The sequence below is a fragment of the Taurulus bubalis genome (assembly GCF_910589615.1).
Source record: "Taurulus bubalis genome assembly, chromosome: 1".
Taxonomy (NCBI): Eukaryota; Metazoa; Chordata; class Actinopteri; order Perciformes; family Cottidae; genus Taurulus; species Taurulus bubalis.
Genome location: NC_136589.1, coordinates 3,865,772 through 3,891,719, shown reverse-complemented (window position 1 = coordinate 3,891,719; position 25,948 = coordinate 3,865,772). Strand labels below are relative to the sequence as shown.

The 25,948-nt window shown below is 43.6% G+C and overlaps 1 protein-coding gene across 1 annotated transcript; it reads left to right on the top strand.

The window, feature by feature from the left end:
* Positions 1 to 422: 422 nt before the first annotated feature.
* On the top strand, positions 423 to 3,939 carry LOC306741263 (putative 2-ketogluconate reductase; the record flags this gene model as incomplete). Its single annotated transcript, XM_079223534.1, has 5 exons — positions 423 to 801; positions 1,351 to 1,522; positions 1,851 to 2,029; positions 3,579 to 3,675; positions 3,783 to 3,939. The coding sequence occupies 5 exons, from the start codon at positions 423 to 425 to the stop codon at positions 3,937 to 3,939; spliced, it is 984 nt and encodes a 327-aa protein (XP_079079660.1).
* Positions 3,940 to 25,948: the final 22,009 nt, after the last annotated feature.

Below are 25,948 nucleotides of genomic sequence, written 5' to 3'. Positions count from 1 at the left end.
GGCAGAGTTTCAACGCCTGCCAGAGATTATTTGTAAATTATAAACCGAGCACAACGTTCCTGCCCTGCCTCCTCTTTATGCTGCAGGGTGGAGGGGAAGGAATATTACATCACGACGTTGGTCAAAGGTTTGAAAAAACCACCAAGCAGCTTCTTCCTGACCAGGGCTGAAACTCGAGCTCGGACTAAAAAGGTGAATCTCTACTTTGTAAATCTAACTCTTTAAATAACAGCTACATTTATTAAACAGACAGAAACATACATTTTTCCAATTTTTGTGTGTGTATATTTTGAATTCTAATGTTGCTTCTTGACACATTTTTTATTTCTGCATGTTCAGCCGACCTAACGTGCTGTGACAAGGACTCCAAATACCTGGAAGTGGACTCAAACTCGTTTTCCTCATACTATTCCCACCAGGTGATGGAGGAGGACAAAAGGTGGGCATTGGTCTCAGAGGTAGGGGGCGACTTCGGTTACCTCGAGGAGCTCGCTGACGTACTGAAGCAACACTTCCAACTCATCAGCTACAGAGAGTTTCTAGAAAACCCGGCGCTCCACGGCCCCAAAGTCCAGGTCCTGTTCTGTTGGAAGTACCTCCCGGCGGCCGAGCCTTCGCTGCTCCGGGCGCTTCCCTCCCTCAAGTTGGTCGCCAGCGGCGGCGTGGGCATCGACCACCTGGACGTGCCGTTCATCAACAGTCTCGGGGCGAAGGTGGCCAACACGCCCGGCGTGGTCAGCGACGCCACCGCCGATCACGCCATGGGTCTGCTGCTGGCGTCAGCCCGCAAGATCCTGGAGGGTGAGTTCAAAGGTTACGCTCGTGAACCCGAGACCCGCAGGGCCAAGCTCTTGAGAGGGTTCATCCGAGTGGACTCCAGTCTGTCCTGTAAGCAATGCTCCAGCATGGGAGTATGGGTGGGTATATTAGTATCAGGGCTTGTATTTATTGTCTCAGACAAACACAGGATATTAAAACTGGACTCTTGAGTTATCTCTAACATTAGTGATATTTATGACGTGTTTTAATAAGCTTTCTAATCAAATTTTCAGTAATTATGTTGTGTTTTTTACTGAGTTCCGTTATTTTAAACCCAACCATGATGTTTCTTTCAGTTATTGTGTTGAACTATGGGTCTGTTTGTATATATCGATATATATATATATATATATATATATATATATATATATATATATATATATATATATATATCTATATATATATATATAGATATATATATATTTTTTTTTTGGTGGGAAGCCAGTGAGGGATTAGACACATTGGGAATCTGTAATACAGTTAGTACATTAATTAAAAGTAGTAGTAAAGTTGTACATTTTTCCGCCATAGGTCATCAAATAGCTGTTGACCCAAAGACCATCCACATACCACAAAGCCTCATGGGAGTTGAAGTCACAGGGTCGACTTTGGGGATCATTGGAATGGGAGAGATCGGTTACAAAATTGCCCAAAGAAGTAAAGGATTTGAAATGAAGATCCTGTACCACAACAGGACCAGAAGGTACAATGAGCAACACGGTTGTGTTAATATATACATTTATTTGAGGAGACATACTGTAGTGTATTTGAGAGTTTACATCGTTGAGCATCAGGTTTCACATCCGGTTACCAGCTAACGCTAAACAGTGCAGCATTTGTCTTGCAGGGTTAATGGAAACACACTAACCGTAGCCATGTTTGTTTGCGTTTGAAAAAATGAAAAGAGGCTGATTGCATCCATTCTTTATACAAAAAAACAACCTCCATGGAAGAAGAAAAAATGGATGCGCTCTCATTAACCGCGCTGATTACACTCCGGAGGGCAATCATTCGTTCATTATTCTTTTTAGGCGCGCAGACGACGAGCAGGCAGTGGGAGCCGGATACTGCTGCAGCCTGGATGACCTGCTGAGGAGCTCCGACTTTGTTGTGATCGCCGTCAAACTGACCGCGGACACGACGGGCCTCATTGGCCAAAGAGAGCTGTCGCTCATGAGGCACACGGCGACGCTGGTGAACATCAGCCGAGGTGCTGTGAGAAAACTAGGTTTAAATAGCGCTCCTGGTGGTAGCGATTAAGTATTACGATGAGTTTACAGGTTAACCTGTTAACGTTCTGCCCCCCTGCGGGCGTCTTTTACTGTACATTCTAGTGTACACTGTACCCCCTATTTATAGTTCGGTACCTACGATTCTTGTGATTCCAGCTGTGTAACCCGTTTCAAGATCAGACCACCACAGCAGCTACAAACGAGACTTTTGTCAGACAACAACAAACAAACAAACGATAGCAAAATCCAGGCAACTCACCGATGACGCCTCATATTGATCCATAAATCCATAACATTCCAACAAAAACGGCGTTGTTGCGTCGTAAAGGTCCAATAAAAATACATCCCATAAAAGATTTAGTCCAAAACACGTGATTACATCCATAAATATCCACCAACTGGCGTTGCATCATTTCATATCAGCTGGAAGATATGAAAGAAAGCAGTTTTGTTTTTAGCAGAAAATCAAGTTTGCATGAGAGCACAGCTACAAACCCGGTATCAAAATGACCGCAGACATCAAAGCTTTCTATTGGATCCCCACTTGAACCAATAGGAGCTTCATGTCCTGACTGACAGGCTACATTACTCAACCAGAAGCTACATTGAAGAACAGAGTCAACCCCTGTCTCCTTGTGGCTCAAGCCTGTCATGTCGTCTGGCTCAGATGACAGGCGTTTCGTACAGCCAATGAAATTGCCTAAAAAACGAATACCAGGAAGAGGGGGGGCAAATAATCCCAACAGTCTTAAAAAAAAAACATATACTTTAGTGTGTTCAAACTCATATAACTCAGTGTCAGCAGCACTTAAAGTGATTCTGACTATTGAGGGAAAAAAGCTTCAGAGTGTTACCTTTCAAAAGAGACCAAGACCATGCATTTACTCCAAATAGTTCAAGTACAGCTTCCAATTTACTTTGGGTATACCTGGATAGGCGTTTTTCGTCAAATTTTACAGGAACGCCAAGAGGTTAAAGGTCAAGAGAAAGAAGCAACACTGGATGTATTACGCAGGTATATGAAGGAATAACACTGTAATGGATGAGTTGAGCAGATATAGTTATTTGAAGGTATGACTGCAAGTGAGGTAGAAAGTAGAGAACGCACAGGAATTAAGGTGCAATAAAAAGAGGATGCAGAATGAAACTGGACAGGTAAGAAGAGGAGCAGGAAGAGGAGGACTTTCCATCTTCACAAAGACTTTCTAAGGTTCGACGGCTTTTCTAGCGGACTATCGTTTAGACGGTAGTCCGGACGATTGGATGCATTTGAGGCCCTGTTCCGCGGGATAATCTTTGTCGTACTTCAAAGCGTTATTCAATCTGTAATAGTGTTTGCTGTACTTTTTATAGAAATCATTTTTATTATAGCTAGAACCATCGATTCGGCTTGATTTTCTTGAAGGACCTCTTAACCGGCGACTCTTCTCAAAAAGGCCGGAGACCCGACAGTGGGAACGACGTGCTTTCTAAACTGCGGTCTGAGCTAATAACACCAATAACTTTATTTTTTTTAAATGCCCCCAGGTCTAGTCGTGGACCAGGACGCGTTGGTTCACGCTCTCCGGTCGGGAACAATTCGTGCAGCGGCGTTAGATGTGACTCATCCTGAACCTTTACCACGGTCTCTTGCACTGAAAATACAAAAACTAACATCCCACACGACATAATACACCAACGCATCACTCGTCGCTCACTCCTAACTCCCCCGATGTGCCTCCTCTTGTGCAGGGACCACCCGCTGCTCGGCCTGAACAACGTACTGATCACCCCCCACATCGGGATCAGCACCGACGCCACGGCGAGGGCGATCGTGGAGAAGATGGTGGAAAACGCCCTGGCTGCGGTGAGAGGCCTGCCGGTTCCAAATGAAGTGAAGCTGCAGTGACACAAGCCATGTGAAATGTTTCAGCAGCGGGTGTTTAGAAGTGTTTTATTCAAGATAATAAAATGTGAAACCAGTCAAGCCGAAATTTATTTGAAGTGAATTATGACATTGAGAGTCTTGCTAAACACTTTTAATAAAATAATACAAACTGAAAGCAGATGCTGGGCTCCAATCCAATACAATATATTATTTTTGTTTATTTCTGACATTTTATAATCATAGCAGAGATCACAGTTGCCCGAGTCTGTGAAGCAGGAAAATAAAAAACTAACAATTTCCGAGTACAGTACAGCCACTGAAGGCTTGTTTCCAATAAGAATTTAAATGAATGTGATGCAGCTGCATCAAGTCAACGCTGTCTCCTTGAACCTACATTTACATAAAGTTTTTATTCAACATGAGGAAACGTTGTTAAAGCTGCTACAAGGAACCTTCATGTTGTGTTGGTGCTGGCGCCCCCTGTGGGCGTAGGTGGTAGTGTCTCTGAGCACCAGGGTCCCTTTAGAAAACCTAATTTGACAGCAGCAGGTCCGACAGTCTGATCCTCTCAGTCCTGGTTCTGGTTTCCCCGTTGCCCCCCTTCCCTCCAGCGGGTCCAGCAACACAATCTGGGTCTGTCCACGCTGGACTGGTCTCTGCTGGAGTCTGAGCTGAAGGAGGTTCTGGTGAACCTGCATGATGTCATCTGGTTTCACCAGAATCCGACCCGGTGGCTCCAATGAGGATATTTAAGAAGAACTCTCTAGAACCAGACCATCTTCTCTCTGGTGGTCTGCTTACTGATGGAGGTATATGGAGGTCAGAACAAAAGGTTAAAGTCTCAGCTTGTGTTAACCACCGACCTCCATTCAGGCATCTAAATAAAAACCACTTCGAATAAAAAAACAAAAACACTTTGAGACGAGGTACCCGGAAGTGCAAAAAAATAAATTGCAGACTCATTCCTGGTATCTGGGACTCGTTCCTGCAGCGGCCTGCGGGGACGGAGACCATGAGGCTGCCACTCACTCTCTATCTGCGATTGTATTTTAAAAAGGGCACGGCGCCGAGTAATGAAGGGCACCGGCTCCGCCGGCGGCCCGCTCAGGCCTCCCCGAAGCCCACAGCTCGCCCGTCTCCGGCTGGCCTTTTTCTCCCCTCAAGGCTGCTCCTATAAACTGTGAAGGTGAGCGCCGCATTAGCCCGTTACACATGTGACCTCAGCGAGAACCAGAGGTGTCCTTGAGATCTTTTGATCGGGCCCATAGTTTAATTTTCTTTTTCTTCTTTTTAGCGCATTACATCACTAAGAGGCTTTGCTCGTATAAAAGGCGTATTTGCATCTTAAAGAAAAATACATCTATTTGTATTCCACAGACCCGTTCGATTGGTTCATTGTTTCCAGGCAGCATTTACACCCACTGTGGGATAAGGTCTGCAAGGCAAGACAAGTTTATTTGTAGAGCACATTTCAACTACAAGGCGATTCAAAGTGCTTCACATAAAACCATTAAAAGCATAAAAACATAATGCAGAAGAAAACAAGATTTAAAAACAATTAAGAACATTCATTAAAACATTAAAAACAGTCCAGACACGGACACTCTGCTGGTGTCTACCTGTAGCCGTCATCACAGGGTCTCGCTCTAAATCACCTAAAATGTTGATGTCATCATCTTTCCAACCGCTGGAGAAATAGATCCAGTCTGAATGGAGCTTATATCTACAATTATTTCACCGTTTTCTAGCCCAATTCTCTCATGCATCACACTCGTGTAACTGCCAATTCATTAAATATTTTACATTTTGGCTCTATATTTTATTACAGTGACGGTTGAACTCTGTTCCACTCATGGTTTCTAATCTTAATGACAAGCTGTGATTGCATCCTAAATTAACATTGCACATATTGTCCAAGTGCATATGTATATATACTATATATGTATATATATATATATACATATTTATATATAGGCATATCTCTACATATCTATATATATGGATATATAGCGATATGCGTCTCTATATGTCAACGTATTGCTGGTGTTCATGTCTGTGGGTGGATGAGTGGGAGGACGAGTTTTGCGAGGAACAGCTCAACGAACTGCGCTTCAAGTGTGACTCAGTGCGCATCATCCTTCCCACATGACATTAGCATAATTTGTCATCGTATCTTTCGATATTTTATAAAAAAAGAAGAAATCTGAAAATAATAAGATCCTCCACATCAGAGACGTTGGAATCTGGTGGGAATTGAAGCGCTCGCAGCGAGTCACAGAGAGGAAGTGCCTGAACCAAAAACAGACATCAATGCCTCTCTTCCTGTTTTCTCTGCGGCTGCACTGGATGCTTTTATTTGTTCACGTCTTTGTCAGGCGCCCATCCTCATGTTCCACTTCTATTTCTGCATGTTAACGACAGTAGATGAAAGCATATCCACATTTTTTCTCCCTTCCCCTCAAAGCTCAAGTTCTTCTGCAAGAGAACTTTTTTCTTTTTTTTTCTTTGCGAGAACAGCCGACTCTGAATTATTATCCAAATGAGGAGGAGGAATGCTGCGGTCTTTATTAAAGCATGAGAGCACACGAGAAAGTACAGTTAGTGGATTAGAAATTGGCATTTGAATAGGAAAGCATGAAGCCCCGTCTCATTTGCACAAGGGTGCTGGAAATACTTGTGTTGAGATTGAATCTCATACGGCCTCATGTTATGTTCACACCCCGACTCCACACTGTGAGGAAATGGCGTTAGAACAGATCAGAGCTTCTACTTTCTTTTTCTTTTTCCATCTGACAAAAGGAGAGGAACACGATAACACTATATTCATGAATTAATTTAGCGGCTAGGAAGTTGTGAAATGTGTTTTTTTGTCTGTGTCTTTTTGGACACGCTGCTTTTTTCACCTCAGAACTGAGATAATAATTACTGGGAATTTTCCACAAAGAATAAAAAAAGTTGCAAATATGTGGGAAAAAAACACTTAAAATGAAAACAAGGTATGTAAACACCTTTTGAATGAAATGCAATAAAGATTAAATACATTCAATTATAATATGAAATCCAGATTATGTTGTTAAATTTCTTCAGGGTCTCCCGGTAATTTTAATTAACGCGCTTTTTGAACGCGCTGACAATGTTGTGGAACGTAAGAGAGCCGTTAGTTATTTATGTCGGTCCCACGGGGATTAATGAGCTTCACGGTAATTAATCATGAAGTCGGCGGAGCTGAAGAAACGGCAAAGGCTCGAGCAACTCCAGAGCATCACGCGGTCGCAATATGAAAATAACAGACAGCGATCAAAGGTCAAGGATTCGGATCAGTTCGTGAGGGTCTTCATGAAAGTAAAAGCACCTCACTGTGAAAATACTCCACTACGAGTAAAAGGCCGTCATTCAAAAAGTATTATGAGCTAAATGTTTCTCTATCATATCTGATGTTTCTGGATTCATATTAATTCTGCATTACGTTGCATCGTAATACCGTTGGCTGGTTTAATCTACATCAATGCATCATAAGGTCATAAGATACGTTTGTTTTCAGCTGTGTGACGAAGCTTTTTCCAGCTGATCCAAGAGGCTTTTTAAAAGAAGTAGGAGGGAGTTTCATCAACACATGAAGGAAACGCTTCATCCTTCAGTTTATCACAAATATTCAACGCCAACACGTAGGAGATAAACGCGCTTTTACCCGGACAGGAAGTGGATGAAGTGCAGGAGAAGGGTAGAAAACTCTGTCTGTCTTTGACTGAATCCTTATGAAACATGTCAGCGTCTCCTCGACCGCCTCGTTGTTTCGTATTAACCTGCAGATCCTTCGTGTCGTAGGTTCTGTTTTCCTGCTTTTGTGGAGCTCGGATGCAGCCACGCGTCGTCCCGAGGCCTACGCTGCGCCCTGAGAGCTCTCGGCTGTACGGCGTTCGTGGATCGTCTCTGCTATCAAAGACCTCGTAAGCAAACATAGTACAGAGGGGGGAAAGCAGCGCCCGTTGACTGAATATCCCAATGCATCGTAAGGAGGATTTAAAGGCTGCATTTGAGCGTCGGCATCTTCACGGCTGAGCCGGATTCCGTGTGTAGCCGACGAGTCTCCAGGCGAATGACATCACGCTCGCCCTCTCACCGCGCCGCCTCATGTTGCTGTCAGCTCGCATTGTGTAGCAGCCCGTCAGTGCTGTGGCTGAGAGCAGAGGAGTCCAAGGAGTCAGACACCTCTTGTTATCCCGGGGCCCGAACTCGTGGGAGGACTGGCTGTCAGAGTTTGGCGACAGAGTGCACGACGCCTGCCGGGGGCGGTCTGAGGCTGCAGCCGGTTGTGGGGCTTCTTTTCTGTGTCCAATTCACTTAATGAAGAAGGAGGCAGAAGGGCCTCTGCTTGGGCAGTTCACTGTCAAATCACTTGTTATTCACCCTATTATTACCAGCTGGGACAGCCAATGTGGCTGGTATTGTTTTCGTCTCGTTTTGTGTGTGTGTGTGTGTGTGTCATGATGGAAAAATGTGGTCCTGGAGACCCCAACTGTAGTGGGAAAAACCACAGAAAAGGTTTTGAGTACTCTGTGTCTGTCTGTCTGTCTGTCTGTGGACGGCTTTTGTCAACCTAGAAAAATAGGCGGTAGATAATTTTAGTTTATTTTGTGTAGCCCAAAATCACAAATTACAAATTTTTACAAACTGTACACATACCACATCTCTGTCCCGGGACTTCACCCCCAAAAAAATATAAAAAGTGGGCGGAGTCACCCATTGAGAAGTGGGCGGAGTCATCGTGACGTCACCGATTGGTTGGAAAAGAGGATCGTCAGCCCGTTGGTACCAAAACTGACCAAAGTAATGTTCCTATTTGCTGCGCTTGAATTATAATAACATCTGAATTAGGTTGAACAACGTGCGAGCATTTGAAGCTTTAAAGGAGTCTGTTTTTATATTCTAATTTGTTTCATAGCCATACTTTATTTTTGGTTTAATTTCAAATGAAGCTACAGTGGACTCACGGGACTCAATAACAACTACTTTTTAGTAGTATTTAGAAAATGTTTAGTATTTAGAAAAGCGCTATATCAAATTAAAGTATTATTATTACTTTTGCTTGTGTTTTTATGTTTGGAGTACGAAACAGATTGTTCATTTTTTCATGTATTACTTTCTTTTAAAGCTAAGAGAGCTTCTAGCGAACGTATAGCTGGACACAGTATAGTGCTGCTCAGCTTGTGTCCCTTCAGCGTTCACATTGGTGCATGTAAACGGTAAAAAAGAGCCCTTGAAGGTTCATCGTTCTTATCGGTCCGAAAACATCTATACTTTTATTTCACAATGTTGTCCGAGGTCAGCTGTAGGTTTCAAGGATTTCACTTAAACCAAGATAACCTTCTGGGAGGCTGCCGTGAGACGCGTCGTCGTCAAAACCCAGTACACGCAAGGTTGTGCTACAATAACATCAAAAATAACAGTTTTTCTGCTACGCAATAAAGGGCCATATAATCCAAATCCATTCTGTTGAACAAGACGGAATTAAACATGAAATGTTTGTGAAGCTCAGGAGGGAACCCGCGAGGTGAAGGTGCCTCGTTATTGAGCGTGCATTGAAAAATCTCTCGAAAGAATAAGTGCCTCTCTAAAATGTTTACTTGTTCATCTGTTTGGATGAGGTAGGTTTGTCGATGCTAAAGTGCTTTGCATCGTGTGTGTGTGTGTGTGTGTGTGTGTGTGTATCCCTGATGCAATCTGTGCAGGGTATGGAGAGAGCGGCTGGTGATGAAAATAGGCACGTGGGTGTGTGAAAAATCTACTGGTGAGCCGAGAGGAGACAGGAGCACATGCAGCGTTCAAAAAATATGGACGCCTGGAGTGAAAATGACAAGAGGACGGGCCGAGGGACATGTAAAATAGAGACTCGCTATAAAGACAAATGGGGAAACTAAGGCGTGGTGTCAGAGTCGGGAGCATTTGTTTAACTGCATGTCGTTGGTGCATCTATTGTAACGGAGGATTAGATCAGTAGGGTGTGAGCTCGGCGTCACGGAAGAGTTGTCCATCAATGTACAATTTGCTTTTCCCTTTTTTTTCATGAACTGTTTTCTTCTTCTTCTTCTTCTTCTTGGTAAAATCATTCCTAAAACATCTTGTCAGCATTTTTTGACGGAGCCGGTCATTAATGCAGAAGTTGGTTCACCTCAGTTCCTTCCTTTGGGTTTAATGAGCTCACTGAGTATTGAAGGGAAGAATTGTCCTCTCCAGGAAATTCCTCGGGTGTTCAAGAATTGACAGTACAGGTTATATTACAATCAAGGTTATTTATTTAAGCCATTATTACACATACATGGAATGCATACCTACTACAAGGCCTTGGACTCAGCTCCCCTGATGGTCTGCTCTGCACACAGTCAGCACACAGTCAGCACACCCCCAGAACGAGAGTGGGCCCCGTTCACTAAGAGCAATGGATATTTATCCCCTTACTGCGAGACTTCCTCTTTCTGACTTCCATAATTGTCACAGTCTAAGTAGCGAAAGGGGAGCGGTCCGTCTGTATATCAGACATCTAAAGGTCACAAGGGTGAGTTATACTGTCTGCCACTATTCCGAGAGCATAAAGCGGAACTTCTTACATATGACAGGAACCAGATATATGTCCCTGTGCCAGACCGTTAACGGCCAAAAGCAAGCTTTCTATGTTAAACCGCGGTAGCATGTGCATATAAGGCCTCAGCGGCCTTTATTTGACCTGTTCAGCCAGGGTCAAGAGGGAGAGTGTCTACGGAACCAAAACCGCAGAGCGGGAACTTAGCCAGTTGCGTTTTCTCAGCTCTGAGACACATTTTTAGTATAAGCGGGACATGAAACTTTAGTCAAAGTAAGGCAGTACAACATATAAATCATTAGATTCTCTTCAGTATATATAAAGGGTTCAGACCTGACAATAAAGTTTTTTTAATTGTTATTAAGTCAGACCCTGCTGCAGTAAAATGAGAGGTTTTCTAAAAGGACCCTGGTGCTAAGAGACACTGCTAACCGCAGGGGACGCCAAAATCAACACAAAATGAACTTTAAAGATGAAGGTAAAAAAAGGTGTCCCAAAATGGTAGTTCAACCCAGAATAAAACATACTTTTATGCAAACTCCTTATACGTTGGATCTTGACGTTTCTGAACCAAAAGTTTCATATCAATATTTCTACATATGTGCACATCAGCGTTCTGGTGTGTTAACCGCTGGTGGCATTTTTGACATTTTAAAACATGTCTCACTTATGTTAAGGTTCAGGCTGGAAACTACTTTATCAGGATTAGCAAATATATAATTGTTTGGCTTGAAAGAAGTGGTTTCACACACGACACGGACAGCGGTCTCCTGGGTGAAAGTCCTGTGTCTGACCCAAAACATGAAAAAATATTTAGGAGGCCAGGCTGGGTGGTTAATAGTGGTTCGACAGTGTAGTAGAGACCTTCTTCTGGCTAAACTTCAAACTGTGTTTTTACGCCTGAAAATCCTCGTTCAGTTATTAAAAAAAGAAGTGAAATCCAGAAGCCTCTCGTCCGGGTGAGTCAGGGAGTGAATCAGTGGATCGGAGGCGCGTTTTGGAAGACGCTGTGTACAGTTCATGGATTTGTGCAGTTGGTTGAAACAGCAGTCGAGGTACCGCTCAGTCATCCAGACAGTCAGTGCTGGTAAACACAGGAAGATTTATATCCCCGGTCTGATCATAAATCCTGACGTTCCCCGTTGGTTTGCAGCAGTTGTGATATTTGCTACGGTTTCTTTGTCAGGGGGTTTTCGTCAAGTGGCTCAGTGCTTCACACTAAATATGTTCCTCATCAGCAGGAGTCGGAGGAGGGCGACACCGTGTTGAATGAGGCTTCCAGTAATACGTCTTCATGGAAGACAATTGGGTGGGAAAGCTTCACTGCGACACCGTACAAATATGTAATTTAAAAAAACGTTTCCTAAAATGGATGAGCACCTGTAGTTTTCAGCAGAAATCACTCTAACGAGAGGAAATCGTCGACTTTAACTCTCTTTCTCTCTGGATTATTGTCTCTACGTGGATGATAATTCATTACAACTCTCTGACTGTGGGTCATAATGTGCAATAATGAGATATAGCATTTTGAATTAACCAGATACGCGCAGCCAAGTTTTAATACCGTGCACACACACAGCGGCATCTGTGGTCCTTAATGTTAAGCTGTTATATTGTTGGCATCGTATATGATATTTTTTGGCACTGATAATCTTAAACTTTGTATTACCTACAGACAGGTACAAACAATGAATTTGACCTCTGCATCAAACCCTTCCTTAGACTTTTAAGAAGCGCTCAGGGAGAAACTTGACAGCAGAAGACGGGGATTGAACTCCCAACCTTATAGTTTAAAAAAATAACCTGCATACCCACTGAGCCACAGCCAACCCAATCCCTAATGTCTGTATTCAGCTTTTATTTGAATTTCTCTGAAACTGCTGCAAGGGACCTTATTTTTGTGGGGACTATTTTAAATGGGCATTAATTCACTGCCACTAACTGAATAAATATCTCATTTTTTGGAAAAAAAGTGAGATATATAAAGATTTATTCAGTGGAAACAGGTTAAAAAAGATGAAGAGAGAAGCTAAAGTCTACAGATCTCAGTGTCAAAGTGAACCATTGCAGCTCCAGACTGAAGACAATGCAATGAAGGAACACTGTGAAACTCGTTATTCACTGTTACAATCATTAGCATGCATTCAGTCAACCTTCAGTCACTAGCGTAGCATTGTCTGTGGGACTAATACAGGATTATATCATCTTACAGCATAGCATAGAAGTGCTAACGCAAGTTAACACACTGAACACTGGAGGTCATTTTCAGTCGATTTTCTCGATTTGACATTATTTTCTTAAATTCACCTTTTAAGGCACTTTCATATAAGATACATACCCATGTTTCACATCATGAATTGCAAAACAATCTCAGCTATCTATATAAGGAGGCACCATTGTCATAAGGCAAAAGTGTAAAGAGAAAAACGCTACAATATGACACTAAAGCTGAAGAATGGAATCTCGATTTTTTGAAATTATTCAGATCGCTTGAAAAAAACCTAACTTTACTCATGTGGTAACTCTGTTTAGGTGATGGAAATTGGTTTACCAAAGGTTTTAGATTCACAAAAGCAGTGAAATATATGAATAAAATGATAGATACATGTAAATAAATGTCTAAAACAAAAAAAATGATGTCAGATGACACACTGCTGCCCTTTCGCTTGCTTGATGATGTTAAAATTATGCTGGGTAGGCACCCGGAAGCAGGAAGTCTCCTCTTTCCGCCACAAAATTATATTTCTGCGATGTATAATCGCGGTGCTGTGAATATTTTAGAAACTTAAGAGAAACGTTTCGAGTGTCACCACGCGAAACCGCGGGCTCAGTGGCCAGACGTTTAATGATGTGCTAGCGTACATTGCTAATGTTAGCGCCACAGGGTTCTTTTGACGTAGAAACTCAACGTTTTAGAAAACGTAAATCTCCTTCCAATTTTTCACGGGTAACGGGTACAACTATTAAGTAACATTTCCTCACAACAAGCTCCAAAATCCACAAAATCAAAATGGAGAACATCTGAAGGGATCGCTAGAGAGTCTGTGGATAGTTGGTGGACCTCGGTCGGGAGATGGACCCTGTGATTGGCCGGTTTGCGTCCAGGAGGCGGGACCTGGCTAAGGGTTAATCGTCTGCTCTTTGGTTTTTGAATTAAAACAACCTGAACTTCACTTTAGTAAAAGGCTTATTTGAGTTAAATCACCCCTCTGCTCCTAATTCTCTCTCCTAATTTGAGCAATTATATTGCAGCCGTGAAGTATTTCATGATAGATGAAGATTTATTATTCGTAGGATTGCTCACCGGGAACCTTTACCCTCGCAGCAGAACCTGACACCACTGCAGGCGGCTCTCTCCGAGGCCACATTTAGATTACATTAGAGCCGAAATGTCAACACTCCAGAAAGTTAACTTAACCTGGAGGCCTTCGGGAACATTTTGCCCCTCGTTGTGCTCGTGTAATGTGCAATATTAGCGTGGCTTTTGCCAAATGAAGGTCGTGCCTTATTTTTAAGTAAAGATATTTCAGCAGTGACATGATTGGCCTCTAGACCTCATTGTGTTTCAGGACATAGGCACATTCATACCGTGGAGTTTAACAGAGGGTGGCCAACGTGTCTACCATTTATTCCAGGAAAATAGAAAGGTTTTTCTTTTATTACACTTTTCCACTTAAAAAAGGGACTCTGGTGTTCTTTTGTCCACAAAATCAACAAAATATAAAAGTTCCTTTTAGTAGCTTTAACAAAAGCAAGAATGAGAATATATATAGTCGCCAGAATAAAACCATGGCAATACTTTATTTCAATAGAATAAAAAAAAGAAAGCTGAACACAGCTTTCTTTTTTTATGTATATTTTCAAATATTTAAATATAATTCTCACTGTTTCACGACAATGTTTTTGTTCACACTTCCATGTGGCGATAAATAAACAAACAAGAGGAAGTTCCTGTTTGTGTTGTGTGCTTATGGTAATCTTAAACATTGAAATCGTGAAAAAAACACTCATAACAGCCTAATTCAATTTTACATTGACGAACACACACACGCACGCACACCAACACACACGCACGCACACAGACTATTGTTAATCAAGGCTACAGAGGAAGAAGAGCATAAAGCACAGGAATCCTTGAAAAGAAGACCACAGGAACAGATGTCACATCGCCTCTTGTGAAAATGTATTTGATCATTTACTTTGGAAGTTGAACAAAATAAATACTGATGATTCACGCTCAATAAAAGAAGAGACGATGTCATGGTGACACAGCCCTGACTGGTTCTTCTCAACTCATCCAAACACACCACATAACTTTGTTTTTGTATAAACTTATTGCGGAGCTGAGATTTCCATTTTGATCTTTTTATATATTTGTTTGGAAGGTGAACTTACAACAGGAACATCATATTTTTTTTTATGTAAAAATCGTAATCTTTAAAGCAGCTATTGGAATAAATGCTGTGGGGTTAAAAGAACAACATTTTCCCTCTGAAAGTATGAAGTGATAAGTATAATGCAGATTATAATACCACTTAGTTTAAAGTTTGATTACTGTTATTAATTTGTATCCACCTTAACAATACTTCACTCAACCATTCAAATGTTTTCTTACAAAGGTTCAGCAACACGTGTCGATTGCACACGGTCTTTTTAAAATAAACTTCCGTCTTCACAGGAAACCACTTTGTTGGGTTTAGGCAACGACACATCTGAGTTAGCTTTCAGACTCTGGAAGTGATGTGACTAATGTTTTGAAGTTAAGATTAAGGTGGAATTCTCATTTCCCTCGATGCATGTTCTATGTCCTCGTGATGATTTAAATTACAGACAAATTGATTTCATGCCGTGTCTCCAATTTACGGTAAACAACCTGATTTATTTGCAATAATAAATTGTCATCTTTCCAATACATTTCCACATAAATTGGCTACCATCAAACGACATGCAGAGATGGGTTCTTTTTTTAGCCTGTTTCAGTACTTCTGCTTCCTCCACTCCAGTAATTACGGTCGCTAATATTCATACGCTTGCATACAAATGCAGACATCTAAACATGAATCACATCTCGGGGTGAAACCGATCGGTTCTCAGCAGACAAAACATTGTTTATCTCGCTTCTTGTTTGCTCAAAAATGTGAGAGCTCACCTTAGGAAAAAAATACACAAAATCAACGGGACTGTGGGTTTGGGAGCGATGATGAGGGCCCTTCTGCATTCTGGAGCAAAGGTTTGAGGTGTCGATGAGAGTTCAAGCAACCTCGTTGGGCTCTGTTGCAGTAAAAGAGACAGTTTGCTTCATTAATCAGAATCAGAATCAGAATCAGAAAAACTTTATTTATCCCCGAGGGGTAATTAAGAAGGCAAAGAGCAGCATATAAAGAGATTAAGAAACAAATAAAGAAATTAAGAAACAAACAATAATGGATGAAGACAAGGATAGGAAAGAATTATACACACACGCAAAGATGAGGAGGTTCTATGATAAATAAAAGGTGCAGGTGAATGATAAGGTGCAAGTAAATATAAGTGAAAAAAAAATAAAAATACAGTTATGTATTTAAATAATAAATAGTAAAGAATAAACAAATAAATATATACATATGTTATAGAATTGTGTTATTTATACTAATACGGTGGCAGACCAGCTGCTAGATGCTAAGTGAGGGAGAAGTGTGATTATGTTAACCCTGTAGTATTTAGGAGGAGAACAGCTTTGGGGATGAATGTGGACTTCCTTCTCTGGGTTTTACACGCTGGACAGCGTAACCTACGTCCTGATGGTAGTCGCTCTAAATTAAGCTGAAGAGTGAAGCTCTCCTGGTTGTATAGAAGTATTTGCTTCATATGTTAAAGCTGCATTCTCTCTCCTGACCACAGGGGACGACTCCTCTGGTTGTATAGAAGTCTATGCTTCATGTTTTAAAGCTGCATTCTCTCTCCTGGCCCCCATGGGGTGATTCCTCTGGTTGTATAGAAGTATTTGCTTCATGTGTTAAAGCTGCATTCTCTCTCCTGACCACCAGGGGCAACTCCTCTGGTTGTATAGAAGTATATGCTTCATGTGTTAAAGCTGCATTCTCTCTCCTGACCACCAGGGGGTGACTCCTCTGGTTGTATAGAAGTATATGCTTCATGTGTTAAAGCTCTCTCCTGACCACCATGGAGCGACTCCTCTGGTTGTATAGAAGTATATGTTTCATGTGTTAAAGCTGCATTCTCTCTCATGACCACTAGGGGGTGACTCCTCTGGTTGTATATAAGTATATGCTTCCTCTGTTAAAGCTGTATTCTCTCTCCTGACCACAAGGGGGCGACTTCTCTGGTTGTATAGAAGTCAATATAAATGACTCTACTTCTCTCTTGATTTATTCCCTCAGTAAAAATGAAATGTAATGTAATAATGTTATGGATGCTTTATGGAACTGCCGTAATCCAAGATGGCGACGGCCAAAACGCCGAACTCAAGGCTTCAAAAAGGAAAATCCACAAACCATTTCGTGTAACGTGACGACAACTTCGTCCACTTCTTACATACAGTCGAGGTTATTAAGAGCACTTAGTGATTAAAGGAGGGAAAGGAACCCCGCTGTGAATGACAGATAAACCCGTTAAATCTCTTCCCCTCTACAAGCTCTGCCGGTGGAGGAACTGGCGAGAGATAAACGCGTCTGTGACGCCGTCTCTTCTTCAAAGAGGTCTCTCTCCAGAGCACAGAGGCTGCCCGATGCTGCTACCAGACAACGAGGATTGATAAAGAAGTCTTCATGAAAAAAAAAGTACAAAGCACATCAAATCTGCCACGGGGATTATAATAATAGCACATAAACGCCGCTCTTTGTTTCCGTTCCCATGCCTCTGCAGCCGTTCGTTTGTCTTTCTGGAACAAATGTTCTCATATTGTCCCGGCCTGCACTTTGAATCGCTTTCAGCTGTGTAGATGAAAGACCACGGATTGAACTTCTATAACTAGCGTATGTAAATGGATGTAAGTACCTCTTATGTATCTCCTTTGCTTTGGATATTAACTCTGCCCACAGCTATTTGAGTTACGAGCAAGCGGTGAACGCGTCCCCAACTTCTTCACATATGCCGGGAGGCTACCGCCCTAAAATATTACAGGTCTCAACAGAGAGAATGTTGTCCTTTTATTCAAGGATTCTTGTGCTTTATGTTTCTTTCTTTTTTTTTGGAGCCTTTTATGATTTCTTTTACAGACAGATATTTTTTAAATTGAAATTTTTTTTAACAACCCGGTGGCCAAACTGTGGCAGCCTGGATTTGCAAGCTTCCACTTGACATTTACGCTGAAGGCCTATTTTTCTTTTGGTTTCCGGAGAAGTCAGAAACTCTTTTAAAAGCTCCCGCCGGGTGCGGGAAATGTCATATTTTTTTACCTTCCTCCGCACACGTCACCGAGCCGTCGTCAACTATTTTCGTCCTCGGAATTTCGGAAATAACAAGTTCTCGGGACAGATGACGGCCAGAAGGACGTTGAAGGCTTCGCTGGCAAAATGGGGACCCTTTTATATCAGGTCACAAGGTATGAATCAAGGAAAAAAAACATGTGAGGTAACAAATTAAACATAAAAATCAGGGCTACAATAATATATAATCCCCATGTACAACCTCTAAACACAACTCAAACGGTAAATAGGATCAGGGGTTAGGGTGAGGGCTTAAAGGGCTACGGGGAGACATCGCAGACAAAAACATTGACACAAAATGTACATGATTTTGGGCTATTTTTAGAATAAAAAACAAACATTTTGCTCCGGTGATCAAGTCATGAGTGCAAGAATAATTACATCCTTATGAAAACATCCAACATCTGAGTTGAAATCATTAAACTGAACAATTAGTGCGTGTCTGGAAGAAACCTCCGGAAGTTTAAACTCCTCGACCGACTATACGACAGTAAATAAAACGTACAGTTAGCTTCAATAATTCTAATTATTTTATTTTTGGGTTATTTATTTATATTTGTATTTATAATAATGTCAAACATCAACAGTCACAGCGAACATTTTACTGTAGAATTAGTACTTTTGCGTCTAATATGAACATGTTGCTGCTGATTATTATGTACTTCTACTTATGAGATATTGGGCTATATTTTTAGATGTACATTAGCCTCTAGTCTGGTAATTATAATTACGTCCTTATGAAAACATCCACATCTGAGATGGAATCCTTCATATTTTTCATCAGCAATGAACTGCACGAACTACCAGACGTTATATAAAGAAGTTAAAACATCTCGATCGACCACGACGGTAAAAGCAAATTACAGTTTGCGTCGATCAATCAGTATTAAAAATCTAATAATGCCATAAATCATCAGTCACAGCGCACACTTTACTGCAGAGTGAGTAGTTTTGCTTTTAATATGTACGTGCTGCTGATAATTCTTCTGCACTTTTAATTACTTTACTTTTACACTTTACCGGCAAAAACATTGTTTTTCATTCACTGATCAATTCTGAGATTTTGGGTTATTGTGCCTCCATAACACGTCTTCTTTCTGACTGGTGGAAAGAAAACATCCAACGTACACATTCAAGTGTTTATTCGACTAATTTTTGTCTATTTGCGTCTGCAGATTTCTCCTAAATTCACCAAAAGTTAGCATTAGATAATGACTCTTTGACAAGAAGAAGACGAAAGAAAACACGCCCCGTAAAGGCAGTTAGTGTAATTAGCACATTTCTCAAATATAATTAAAAAAAAAAAATACTTTTTGTAGAAAAGAATTACCGTGACAGTTACAAAAATGAGGACATCCTCATTTCGCCTATAAAATTAAACATTTTAATCAAGATGTTCAAGCTCATCTTTTCCCATTAACTCAACACAGTATAATTAAGTATAATTTGTTAAGTTAATTTAACTTAAAATCTGTTCCTCTTATTTCCAAAGCACTTGTCTTTGAGTGGAAACGAAGGTGCTGCTGATTGTTCACTCAACTCGTTAACGTAACATTAGCAGAGCCCAGCATGCATTGTTTCACAAAAAAACATATTTTTTCGTAACAATCGCTAACCCGAACGTAACAAGGGAGCGGCGTCGCGCGTCGCCTTGGAATTGCTCGGCGGTTGCTGTGAACGCACCCTCGTTTCAGTAAATTCAGTAGTGGAACTTCTTTCAGCCGAAACTGACCAAAAAAATGATTTACCGAGCACGACAGCGAGGTGTTTGGAGTTCAGGGGGAAAGTTAAGCGGCTGGCAGTGCAGTGCTGCCACTGGGGATTTAAGCTTTATTCTCCTACTGGTGCAGAAAATCACTGTTGACCAAAAGCAAAAATAAACAGCAGCAGTCGTTTTGGCCTCCGAACGCCCATTTTCAGCTCATTGCACTTTCTGGGTGGTCTTACTGGAAAATGGCCACAATGACGAAAAGGTGGGAGTCTCATCTATCAATAACATGTATTACATGTTTATATTCATGTTCGTTGCAAGTTCACAGTCATGCCGTCCTGCAGGCGGAACAGTGGGTGGAGAAAAAGGGGGGCGCCGCCGATTCCCCGCCTCGTGGTTTTGGGGTATTGTTGAGCAGCGGAGCGGCACAGGAGGAGGGGATCAACGGCGACGTCTCGCCCGGGAGGACCGTGACCTCATCAGTTTCCCTCCCCGTGGACAAACACTGAGCCGCCGCTCAGGTATCACCAACAGTATCTGCTTTCAGGAGACATCACACATCGCACTGCGGGGGGAAAGAAGAAGAAGAAGAAGAAGAAGAAGAAGAGGAAGGCCGGTGGAGAAAAGCAGCAACACCTGTAAGATATGGCGAGTCAGGTTAAAAGAGCTGATAAAATAAAAACTAATGGGAAAAAAAGCTGAAACTCAAGCGTTGTACTTGAAGCGTAGCTGTGATTTTATCAAACGCTTAACACCATGAATAGTAATGCGCTTTCATAGATTACACCAGTGAGCGAGTGGAAACTACAGGTCTTCATCCCTCAGAGAAAGGAAGCAGTGAGAAACGATACGACAACGCTTGGATTTCTGCAGGGAAAAGGCTCATATGTTCTTACGTGGTTATTTTCAGAAAGTCACGTCACTCGGAAGAAATGCGGTTTGCCAACGATGATTACTGTAAAAAACACAGCTGTGGTATCAGAGAGAGACGCACAACAGAGAGAGAGACGCACAACAGAGAGAGAGACACACAACAGAGAGAGAGAGAGAGACGCACAACAGAGAGAGACGCACAACAGAGAGAGAGACGCACAACAGAGAGAGAGACACACAACAGAGAGAGAGAGAGAGACGCACAACAGAGAGAGACGCACAACAGAGAGAGAGACACACAACAGAGAGAGAGAGAGAGACGCACAACAGAGAGAGACGCACAACAGAGAGAGAGACGCACAACAGAGAGAGAGACACACAACAGAGAGAGAGAGAGAGACGCACAACAGAGAGAGAGAGAGAGACGCACAACAGAGAGAGAGACACACAACAGAGAGAGAGACACACAACAGAGAGAGAGACGCACAACAGAGAGAGAGACGCACAACAGAGAGAGAGAGAGAGAGACGCACAACAGAGAGAGAGAGAGAGACGCACAACAGAGAGAGAGAGACGCACAACAGAGAGAGAGACGCACAACAGAGAGAGAGAGAGAGACGCACAACAGAGAAAGAGACGCACAACAGAGAGAGATACGCACAACAGAGAGAGAGAGAGACGCACAACAGAGAAAGAGACGCACAACAGAGAGAGATACGCACAACAGAGAGAGAGACGCACAACAGAGAGAGAGACGCACAACAGAGAGAGAGACGCACAACAGAGAGAGAGAGAGAGACGCACAACAGAGAAAGAGACGCACAACAGAGAGAGATACGCACAACAGAGAGAGAGAGAGACGCACAACAGAGAAAGAGACGCACAACAGAGAGAGATACGCACAACAGAGAGAGAGACGCACAACAGAGAGAGAGACGCACAACAGAGAGAGAGACGCACAACAGAGAGAGAGAGAGAGACGCACAACAGAGAGAGAGAGAGAGACGCACAACAGAGAGAGAGACGCACACACAACAGAGAGAGAGAGAGACACACAACAGAGAGAGAGAGACGCACAACAGAGAGAGAGACGCACAACAGAGAGAGACGCACAACAGAGAGAGAGACGCACACACAACAGAGAGAGAGAGAGACACACAACAGAGAGAGAGAGACGCACAACAGAGAGAGATACGCACAACAGAGAGAGAGACGCACAACAGAGAGAGATACGCACAACAGAGAGAGAGACGCACAACAGAGAGAGAGACGCACAACAGAGAGAGAGACGCACAACAGAGAGAGAGACGCACAACAGAGAGAGAGACGCACAACAGAGAGAGAGAGAGAGACGCACAACAGAGAGAGAGAGAGAGACGCACAACAGAGAGAGAGACGCACACACAACAGAGAGAGAGAGAGACACACAACAGAGAGAGAGAGACGCACAACAGAGAGAGAGACGCACAACAGAGAGAGACGCACAACAGAGAGAGAGACGCACACACAACAGAGAGAGAGAGAGACACACAACAGAGAGAGAGAGACGCACAACAGAGAGAGAGAGAGAGAGATGCACAACAGAGAGAGAGAGAGAGACGCACAACAGAGAGAGAGACGCACAACAGAGAGAGAGAGAGACGCACAACAGAGAGAGAGACGCACAACAGAGAGAGAGACTCACAACAGAGAGAGAGACACACAACAGAGAGAGAGACGCACAACTGAGAGAGAGAGACACACAACAGAGAGAGAGACGCACAACAGAGAGAGAGACGCACAACAGAGAGAGAGACTCACAACAGAGAGAGAGACACACAACAGAGAGAGAGACGCACAACAGAGAGAGAGACGCACAACAGAGAGAGAGACGCACAACTGAGAGAGAGACGCACAACAGAGAGAGACGCACAACAGAGAGAGAGACACACAACTGAGAGAGAGAGAGACGCACAACAGAGAGAGAGATACGCACAACAGAGAGAGAGACTCACAACAGAGAGAGAGACACACAACAGAGAGAGAGACGCACAACAGAGAGAGAGAGAGAGAGACGCACAACAGAGAGAGAGACGCACAACAGAGAGAGAGACACACAACAGAGAGAGAGACGCACAACAGAGAGAGAGACGCACAACAGAGAGAGAGACGCACAACAGAGAGAGAGACGCACAACAGAGAGAGAGAGAGAGACGCACAACAGAGAGAGAGACGCACAACAGAGAGAGAGACGCACAACAGAGAGAGAGACACACAACAGAGAGAGAGACGCACAACAGAGAGAGAGACACACAACAGAGAGAGAGAGAGAGACGCACAACAGAGAGAGAGACACACAACAGAGAGAGAGAGACGCACAACAGAGAGAGAGAGAGAGAGAGAGACGCACAACAGAGAGAGAGACACACAACAGAGAGAGAGAGAGACGCACAACAGAGAGAGAGAGAGACGCACAACAGAGAGAGAGAGAGACGCACAACAGAGAGAGAGACGCACAACAGAGAGAGAGAGAGAGAGAGACGCACAACAGAGAGAGAGAGAGAGAGAGAGACGCACAACAGAGAGAGAGACACACAACAGAGAGAGAGAGAGACGCACAACAGAGAGAGAGAGAGACGCACAACAGAGAGAGAGAGAGACGCACAACAGAGAGAGAGACACACAACAGAGAGAGAGAGACGCACAACAGAGAGAGAGAGAGAGAGAGAGAGACGCACAACAGAGAGAGAGATACGCACAACAGAGAGAGAGAGAGACGCACAACAGAGAGAGAGAGAGAGAGAGACGCACAACAGAGAGAGAGAGAGACGCACAACAGAGAGAGAGAGAGACGCACAACAGAGAGAGAGAGACGCACAACAGAGAGAGAGAGAGACGCACAACAGAGAGAGAGACACACAACAGAGAGAGAGAGAGACGCACAACAGAGAGAGAGAGAGACGCACAACAGAGAGAGAGAGACGCACAACAGAGAGAGAGAGAGACGCACAACAGAGAGAGAGAGAGACGCACAACAGAGAGAGAGAGAGACGCACAACAGAGAGAGAGACACACAACAGAGAGAGAGAGAGACGCACAACAGAGAGAGAGACGCACAACAGAGAGAGAGAGAGACGCACAACAGAGAGAGAGATAGCACAACAGAGAGAGAGAGACGCACAACAGAGAGAGAGAGAGAGAGAGAGACGCACAACAGAGAGAGAGATACGCACAACAGAGAGAGAGAGAGACGCACAACAGAGAGAGAGAGACACACAACAGAGAGAGAGAGACGCACAACAGAGAGAGAGAGGGACGCACAACAGAGAGAGAGACGCACAACAGAGAGAGAGAGAGAGAGACGCACAACAGAGAGAGAGACGCACAACAGAGAGAGAGACACAACAGAGAGAGAGACGCACAACAGAGAGAGAGACACACACACAACAGAGAGAGAGACACACACACAACAGAGAGAGACGCACAACAGAGAGAGAGAGACGCACAACAGAGAGAGAGAGACACACAACAGAGAGAGAGAGACTCACAACAGAGAGAAAGAGACGCACAACAGAGAGAGAGACTCACAACAGAGAGAGAGAGAGAGAGACGCACAACAGAGAGAGAGATACGCACAACAGAGAGAGAGAGAGACGCACAACAGAGAGAGAGAGAGAGAGAGAGACGCACAACAGAGAGAGAGAGAGAGACGCACAACAGAGAGAGAGAGACGCACAACAGAGAGAGAGAGAGAGAGACGCACAACAGAGAGAGAGACACACAACAGAGAGAGAGAGACGCACAACAGAGAGAGAGACGCACAACAGAGAGAGAGAGAGACGCACAACAGAGAGAGAGAGAGAGAGAGAGACGCACAACAGAGAGAGAGATACGCACAACAGAGAGAGAGAGACGCACAACAGAGAGAGAGAGACGCACAACAGAGAGAGAGAGGGATGCACAACAGAGAGAGAGAGACACACAACAGAGAGAGAGAGACTCACAACAGAGAGAAAGAGACGCACAACAGAGAGAGAGACTCACAACAGAGAGAGAGAGAGAGAGAGACGCACAACAGAGAGAGAGATACGCACAACAGAGAGAGAGAGACGCACAACAGAGAGAGAGAGAGAGAGACGCACAACAGAGAGAGAGAGAGAGACGCACAACAGAGAGAGAGAGACGCACAACAGAGAGAGAGAGAGACGCACAACAGAGAGAGAGAGAGACGCACAACAGAGAGAGAGACACACAACAGAGAGAGAGAGAGACGCACAACAGAGAGAGAGACGCACAACAGAGAGAGAGAGAGACGCACAACAGAGAGAGAGAGACGCACAACAGAGAGAGAGAGAGAGAGAGAGAGACGCACAACAGAGAGAGAGATACGCACAACAGAGAGAGAGAGAGACGCACAACAGAGAGAGAGAGACGCACAACAGAGAGAGAGAGACGCACAACAGAGAGAGAGAGGGACGCACAACAGAGAGAGAGAGAGAGAGAGAGACGCACAACAGAGAGAGAGAGAGAGAGACGCACAACAGAGAGAGAGACACAACAGAGAGAGAGACGCACAACAGAGAGAGAGACACACACACAACAGAGAGAGAGACACACAACAGAGAGAAAGAGACGCACAACAGAGAGAGAGACTCACAACAGAGAGAGAGAGAGAGAGACGCACAACAGAGAGAGAGAGATGCACAACAGAGAGAGAGACACACAACAGAGAGAGAGAGACGCACAACAGAGAGAGAGAGACACACAACAGAGAGAGAGAGAGCCGCACAACAGAGAGAGAGACGCACAACAGAGAGAGAGAGACACACACAAAAGAGAGAGAGACGCACAACAGAGAGAGAGAGACGCACAACAGAAAAAGAGAGAGACGCACAACAGAGAGAGAGAGAGAGACACACAACAGAGAGAGAGAGAGACACACAACAGAGAGAGAGAGAGACGCACAATAAAGAGAGAGAGACACACAACAGAGAGAGAGAGAGACGCACAATAGAGAGAGAGAGAGACACACAACAGAGAGAGAGACACACAACAGAGAGAGAGATAGAGAGACTCACAACAGAGAGAGAGAGACTCACAACAGAGAGAGAGAGACGCACAATAAAGAGAGAGAGACACACAACAGAGAGAGAGAGAGACGCACAATAGAGAGAGAGAGAGACACACAACAGAGAGAGAGAGACGCACAACAGAGAGAGAGACGCACAACAGAGAGAGAGAGACGCACAACAGAGAGAGAGAGAGAGACGCACAACAGAGAGAGAGATACGCACAACAGAGAGAGAGAGAGACGCACAACAGAGAGAGAGAGAGACGCACAACAGAGAGAGAGAGAGAGACGCACAACAGAGAGAGAGATACGCACAACAGAGAGAGAGAGAGACGCACAACAGAGAGAGAGATACGCACAACAGAGAGAGAGAGACGCACAACAGAGAGAGA